Source organism: Cervus canadensis, chromosome 28 (genome assembly GCF_019320065.1).
Source record: "Cervus canadensis isolate Bull #8, Minnesota chromosome 28, ASM1932006v1, whole genome shotgun sequence".
NCBI classification, from domain to species: Eukaryota; Metazoa; Chordata; class Mammalia; order Artiodactyla; family Cervidae; genus Cervus; species Cervus canadensis.
Genome location: NC_057413.1, coordinates 38,959,076 through 38,966,420, shown reverse-complemented (window position 1 = coordinate 38,966,420; position 7,345 = coordinate 38,959,076). Strand labels below are relative to the sequence as shown.

Genomic DNA, 7,345 nt, shown 5'->3' with positions numbered 1-7,345 from the left:
TCACTGACCTCGCCCACAGGTGCGGGCCAAACTGGCAGAGGCGGAAGGACGCGGGGCACTCACCCAGGGGGTGGGAGGGACGGAGCTGGCGCCTCCTGCACCCCCTTCGCCCGCACTGGGGAAGAAGGGCGTCGGGTCAGGGCCGGGAGTCACTTTTTCTTTGTTGTGGGCAAGGAAGATGTCCCTGGGGCGACAGCTCTGCCCGTCACTCACACGGAGCCATCACAGAGAAGGCAGGCCTGTGAAGCTGAGCGCCTCGGGGCGGAGGAGGGCAGCAGGGCGGGGAGGGGAGCGGGAGAGGCAGAGAGCGAGGGTGGGGCGGTGCGGCCTGGGGCCGGAGGAGGGAAGGGCCGGGGCAGCTCACGGGGGATCCGGGGTGAAGCCAGAGGGTGGGGAGAAGGCTGCCAGGCTGGCTGGGGTGGGGGTGGGGGGCGGGAGGGGGTCGCTCCAGGCAGCCCCTGGAACCAAAAAGAAGCCGGCTTCATTCCGGATTCTTCAGCTCCCACCTCGGTTCTCCCTCGACTCCTCCCTATCGGTTTCTTTCCTTTGAAACCCGGGAGAGATGCTTACCTTCCCCTCGCCCTCACATCCCGGGGGCGTCTCCCCCCAGGATGCCTGAAGTAGGAGAGAAAGGGAGCCAGGACGCAGGCTTCAGGAAAGGCCCGGGAGGGAGAAGTGGGTGTTGTCCGTTTCTGCAGGGTGAGCGGTTTCAGGGGTGGGCACCCGGTCACCAGGGCTGCAGAGGACTCCCCGTGTCCGCCGCACAGAAGGTGGTGGGCTCGAGAGGGCGCCATCGAGAAATGCTAAGCGTGCAGTGGGGTGCCCTTCGGGTCGGCAGGTCAGACCCCTCCGCTAGGAGGGCCGAGGCTGAGCCAGCCGCAGGAGTTTGGGGGCGCAAAGGGCGACGGAAACAGTAAGTGTGAGGGGGCAGAGAGGCCGAAGGGAGGCAGGGGGCAGCTTTGGTCCCTCCTGGAGAGGGACCCCTCTGCAGCCCCGCTCTCGAGGTGGGCGGGCAGCTAGGGCTTCACTGAACACCCCCAGCCCTCTGCTCTCAGCCGCCTCCAGGACGGCGTGGAACTACAATCTTGGGGCCCTTTCCTCCGCTGGGCCGCGCGGCTTGGCAGGTACTGGCTAGTTAGCTCCCGGGGACTGTGGTACCGGCCCTATTGTCTGTAGGAGGCTGTGGGGTGGGGAGGAGGGGTCGCAGCCCTCCCCACCTCTGGGCCTTTTCTCTCCAGCTTTAGGAACCAGCTCCTCTGGCTCGGTCAAGGAATCATCCCCCCTTCCAAACATCAAGGCCCTGCATGTCTAGACACACCTTCTTCAAGCTACTTTCCCTGTGGTGGTACCAACACCCCTGATCCCAGCCTGGGCGTTCAGGTCACAGGGGCAAGCTTGGGAACTGACTTCACACCTCTCCACTCTTCCAGCTTCACAGATCATTCCCATTTTCCTACCTATTTGCTGATTTGAAGATTCAGGAAAATGGGACCTACACACCATGAATAGCCTTTGACATCTCCTCCCCATTTCCAAGACTGAGTCTACATGATTTCTAAGATTCTCTCCCCGATCTTTGTTTCCCTCTCCTTCTCCTACACCCCTGATAAAGAGACACAGAACCGCAGGTTTCAAAGAGGAAAAAAAGCAAATTTTTTGTTGTTGGTAGGAGGGCACGGAGGGGAGGGCTTTTCACTCTCCCCAGCATCTCATGTGGACGGGAGGTTGAGGGCAATAGAAAAGGCAGTAGACGGGGGCCAAGCCCCACTCTGTACAATATAGAAGAATCTGATATAGATACTTTGTATAAAAGCCACTTGTCCTTGTTTGTGTCCTCTTGCTGGCTGGTCAGGCTGGGGGGCTCTGGGGGACAAAGAAGCCAGGCAGGGGGTGGTCCAGGACTCAAGGACACCCAATGGCCCCCATTCTCTGGCCGCCCCCTGTGGGGTCACTTTGGATCCTTGGTGGGGGCATAGCAGAGCTCCAGTGGTCGGGACACCTTCCAGAACTTCTCATTCACCAGCTCCAGGGTCAGTGAGCCATTCAGTGTCTACAGAGGTGGCGGAAGGGGGAGGAGAGGGAGAAAAGTGAGGTGGAAAAGATGGTAAGATGAGAGGAAAAGTGACCGAAGGGAGAGGGAAGACAAAGAAACAATAAACGGGGCAAAGCGAGGACACGGGCGATGGGGAAGAAGGACGGACACAGAAAGGAGACAGAGATGCAGAGGAGGGCGGATGGGTGAGGAGGTCGGGGTCTGCGGCTGTGCGCCCCGCCCCCCCCCCACCCCCTCCGCGGCCCTGAGGGGCGCTCACCGTGAACGCCCCGCCCCCGGGCGCGATGTAGATGGTGTACTGCTTTTCGCTGACGCCCTCCAGACTGGGCAAGGCCGGCTCCTCAGGGCCGTCGGCTCCGCCGGCACCCCCACCCTCCCCACCGCCCCCGTCAGGTCCCGCGGTGGCCTCAGAGGTGCCCCCTCCAGGCCCTCCCGGCTCCCCCGCCTCTTGCTGCTGCCTCCGCTCGAGAGCAATGCGCAGGGCCAAGTACTTAGAGAGGTGGTCCACTGTGGCGTTCCCAGTGGTCTTCACGTACCTGGGGCAGGAGAGGGGCCAGGCTGAGGGCACGGACGCCGCCAGTGGAGACGCGCGCAGGGCCTCTGGGCTGCGGACTCTGGGTCTGGGCGAGGCCCCCTTGTGACGGAGACCATGAGCCGTGGCCTCTCAGTGGTCTGGGGAAGTCGAGACTCTCACCTAGTCTGGCAGTATTCTCCCTTCTCCACGAGCAGGGGGTGCGGCCGGAACACGAGCTCGATTTCTCCACCTGGCTCTGGGGGGCTGGGGGCCCCGGGAGGGCTTGGGGGGCCCAGGGTCCCCCCTCCCAGGGTTCCTCCCCGGTCACCCGAGTCTTCAGAGCCGGCGCCCCCACCCACCCCACCAGCGCCACCCCCCACTGTCCCTACACTGCTCCCCCCTGCGCCCCCTCCGCGGGGTCGCTTGGGAGCAGGGCCTGGGGCAGAGTCCGGGGCCGAGTCTGAGCTCACGTCCTCTCCATCCCCCTCTCCCTCCCCGGGCTCTCCTTCACCCCCACTCATCGTTGTGGTCTGATCTGACCCAGGCATCGGCCGCCTCACACGCTGGGCCCTGTGGGAGCAAGTGGTCGAGATTAGAAAGCACCAAGGATAAGGGCTTTAGACTTAAACTTCAGAGAATTAAGAAACAAGGGAAATCTTAACGATGATTCCTAATATTTATTCCATACTAACTATGTGCCAAGCACGTTGCTAAGTGTTTGCGCTGATTGCCTCAAATTATACAAATCCTACAGACACAGGTAATTATACCATTTTGTTTATGGCTGACGAAACTGAGGTTTAGAGAGGTTAAATAATTAGTCTGAGATCATAGTCCCTTTGCCTCTCAAAGTGTGGTCCAAGACCCAGTAGCACAGGCTTGGAGAAACACAGAATCTAGGCCCAACTCCTGACCTACCAAATCAGAATTTACATTTTAAACAAAACTCTCAGGTAATTCAGATACACATTAAAGACTAAGTGATGAAAAAAATAAAGACTGAGCGATGCTGCCCTAGGAGGTGATTTAACTCCCGGCAGTGTGAACCCAAAGCTTATGCTAAAAAATCACTCTACTGCTTTAACTTCTAGAAAGTTAGAAGGTAAAAAAAAAAAAAGAAAGTTAGAAGGTGAGGTATTTCATTAATAACAACAGTGCCAGGGACTTCTCTGGTGGTCCAGCAGCTAAGGCTCTGCACTCCCACTGCAGGGAGCCTGGGCTGATCCCTAGTCAGGGAACTAGATGCCACATGCTATAACTAAGACCCGGTGCAGCCAAATAAATAAGTATTAAGAAAAAAATAATAGTAGTGCTAGTTGCTAACTGAAAAGCTATGGTTCACATCCACGACCTCCAGGCACGACAGTTAGATGATGGTCGGCGCTCACGATGCTGAGGCCTAGAAGCAGAGACCCCCAGGCACCTGACCCGTGGCTCCGTCCCATCGCCGCGCACCCACCCCTCTGTGGCCCCCGAACCTGTGCATGGCCTGCATGCGCAGCCCCTCCTCGATGCTGGAGCTCAGCGCCTGCTGGTTGTGCAGGCGGCTGAGGCGGATCAGCACCCGGTCTTGGTGGGCCTCGTACTCCTCCCGGCTGGGGTAGATTTTAGAGATCAGAGCATCGAAGTTGGGGTCTGGCCGCAGAGACCGCTTGGATACCAGCTTCTTTCGGCAGGTAGGGCACTCCTTATTCCTGGGGTGGGAGAAAGGAGGCCTTGAGCCTTCAGTCACTGGGGATGGAGGGCCCGGCTCTCTCCCCCTGCCCCCACCTCAGACCCGTCCCTCCTGTTACCCGCTCCGCAGGGCTGTGACGATGCAGTCAGAGCAGAACCGGTGGAGGCACTCCTTGGTTGTCATCGTGTTTTTCAGCATGTCCAGGCAGATGGGGCACATGAGCTCTGAGTGCAGTGACCGGGGGGAAACCGCAATCTCCGTGCCATCCATGATGGCTTCCTGGAGACGGCAATGAGTGGAAAGGTGGTGGTGGAAAGAGGTAAAAGGGATTTTAGGGACAAGTGGTCCATGAAACTGGAGTCTTGAGAAATACAGTGAGATGGCAGAATCTGGGTACCCCATTTGGCCACTTGAGGAAGAGAGAAATCCTAAGAGTAGGTGCTTTGAAATAGGAGGATCTGAGGTTTGGCAATAGACCTGGAGATGGGCATAGCACAGATTTTCCTTCAAGGGAAGACTTAGTCAACAGAATTTCTTCCAGTGGAGTCCTGGTACAGCCTATATCAGAATCCCCTATGGTGCATGCTAAAAACGCAGAGTCTGGGGTCCCATCCCATTACTGTTAGTGTGTGTGTGTGTGTGTGTGTGTGTGTGTGTGTGTGATGAGATCCGGCCCGGAATCCCATTTTTAATAAACTCCCAAGGGGAGTCTTAAATGCACTGGCTTATGATGCATAACTGAAGACCAGGGAAGTTCATTTCAGCCTGTTTACTATCTTTCAAACGAAGACAATAATACTTGGCTCTACCTCTCTGGCACGCCAGTTTTGAGGATTAAACGAGCTAAATGTGAAAAGTGATTCCAAAGCAGGGCCAGGGAGTGTGAAGCTGGGCAGAAAAGGGCCAAAAGTGGAAAACAGGCTGTGAGAAGGGGGTCTGCGGATGGAGCGGTCTAAGTGGAAGGCAGTAAAGTTGCAGTCGGAGAACCCCTGTCACCTGCGGGGTCCGGTGGAGCTCATACAGGCTCAGTTCCCACGTTTTGCTGGCGTTCTGGGCGTTCGCCGGCGTCGTCATGGTGACCGCACCAGGGCTGCCCCGCCGCCGCGCCGGAGAGGTGGGCTGGGGGGTGGGGGAAGGGTGTCAGGGGGCCCGGCCCTCGCGCAGACCCCGCCCTCCGGGGCTCCCGCACCGCGCCTCCGCGCGGCCCCTCACCCGGGTCCCGCCGTCGGCGCCCCAGCCGCCGCAGCGCCGCTCCCGGGGCCGGGCTACCCGGCCGAGGCCGTCCGGTCCCCAGCCGCCGCTCAGACAGCAACTCGCGCCGCCGCCGCCGCCACCGCCATGGCCCGGGCGCTGGGCCCTGCGTCACTTCCGCCCGCCCGCGCCCCCCCCGGCGGCGGGGACGTCACCCGGAGGCGCGCGCGGGTGGCAGCGCCGTGGACGCCGGTCCCCCGCCGCCGCCACCGCCATGGCCCGGGCGCTCGGCCCTGCGTCACTTCCGCCCGCCTGTGCGCCCCCCCCCCCACCCGGCGGCGGGGACGTCACCCGGAGGCGCGCGCCGGTGGCAGCGCCGTGGACGCCGGTTCCCCGCCCCCGTGGCCCGCGCCGCGCGGGGGCCGCGCTCCCGTCCCCCTGCCGGCGCCGTCCCTCCCCGCGGGCCCCCGTTGGGGCCTCCGCTCCGCAGGGCGGGGCCCGGTGTCGCCGGCCCCCGGGGAGGGGACGGCGGGCGTGGGGAGAGGGGCCGCCTCCCCCCGGCGGCTCTGGGGGCCCGCGTGCCCGGTTCCCCCGCGCGGCTTCTCCGCAGTCCCAGCCCGGGATTCCGGGGCGGAGGGCGGAAAGCCGCAGAGGAGTCTCTGCCGCTGCCGTCCTCCGGCCCCGTGAACAGAGCCGAGTCCCGACGTGCCCCGGGTCCCCTCTCCACCCGGGGGACCTGCGCCGCCCTCCGCCTTGGCTCTCCCTACACCCTCCGACCCGCTCTCCCCTCGAGGTTTGGGGGCGACGGCTCGGGACGTCCAGACTCAACTCTCAGCCAGAGCTAGAGACTCGAGAATTGCGTTTGGACAATCAGGAGCCGCGGCCCGGGGCGGGGGAGGGAGGCGCCCGGGAGGTACGGGGGGATGGAGGCACCACGCGGAAGCAGGGACACGCACCCGCACGAGGTGGGGCCCCTCTCGGGCACCGGGTGTGCGCGTGTCGTGGCGGGGGCCGGGGGCCCGCCAGGGGCCGAATGCCCGGAGCGGGAAGCGGGCATACGCCTCCTCCAGGACTTCCCAGTAAAGGAAGGGTCGGGGAACGAAGAGAAGAGGAAGGGGCAGACCGATCCCCATTGAGGGCAGGGGATGAGAGGGGTACGGGGGGCGGGGGGGGGGGGTTGTGGAGAGGTCGTGATGGGCATCCTGTCTCCTCCAGCCTGAACTGGGGTTCCAGGACTTGGGCTACAACTGCCAGGGGGTGGCCTGTCTCTGGGGCAAGGCAGCAGTGGGTCCCCTCACCCCCTCCCCCGGTTCCCCCCTACTTCCCTGTCCTCTCCTTCAGTCCGTGGCCAGTCCTTATGTGGGCTCCAGAGTCGATTAGCGCGGACCCCCTCCCCTTCCTCCTCCTCCTCCCAGCCCCCTCCCTTCCTTCTGCTCTCCTCCAGCCCCTTTCATCGGCTGGCCCACTCCCCTAATCCTGGCCCCCTCCCCTAATCCCCCCATCCGACCCCTGGCCGGCTGCAGCTATTGTAAGGTGGAGAGAAAGGGGAGGGGGGACTCAGAGAAAGGAGAGGGGTGGGGGAGGGCCACCTGTTCCAAGACCCCCTCTCAAGGCTAGACTGGACACCAGGATGGGACTGTGAACAAATCACCCTTGGGGACTGTGAGGACCCAAGGAATTGGGGGGAAGGGACTAGGGCTACAGAATCAGTGGCAGGGGGTGGGGCAGAGACCCCTCCCTCCAAAAGACCCAGAGTGTCACGCACACACAGTGACACACACTCGCCTCTCACACCCGGCGGCGGGGGTTGCCCTGGGAGACCAGGCAGTGAAAGGGAACAATCCTTCGCAAAAGGGAAAGGAGGGGGAGGTGGGGAAGGGTCTGAGGACTTGGACACAAGAAGAACCGGAGG

General features: G+C 62.1%; 2 protein-coding genes across 2 annotated transcripts; one reads left to right on the top strand and one right to left on the bottom strand.

Annotated features, from left to right (window-relative positions):
* Nucleotides 1–1,629: 1,629 nt before the first annotated feature.
* RING1 (ring finger protein 1) lies at nt 1,630–5,602 on the bottom strand. Its single transcript, XM_043450711.1, has 7 exons — nt 5,455–5,602; nt 5,239–5,361; nt 4,361–4,521; nt 4,046–4,261; nt 2,748–3,137; nt 2,313–2,589; nt 1,630–2,050 (listed from the first exon to the last, which is right to left on the bottom strand). The coding sequence occupies exons 2-7, from the start codon at nt 5,314–5,316 to the stop codon at nt 1,949–1,951; spliced, it is 1,224 nt and encodes a 407-aa protein (XP_043306646.1). The 5' UTR covers nt 5,317–5,361; nt 5,455–5,602; the 3' UTR covers nt 1,630–1,948.
* LOC122429282 (basic proline-rich protein-like) lies at nt 5,315–6,278 on the top strand. The gene is made up of 2 exons (XM_043449506.1): nt 5,315–5,865; nt 5,924–6,278. The coding sequence occupies exons 1-2, from the start codon at nt 5,315–5,317 to the stop codon at nt 6,276–6,278; spliced, it is 906 nt and encodes a 301-aa protein (XP_043305441.1).
* Nucleotides 6,279–7,345: the final 1,067 nt, after the last annotated feature.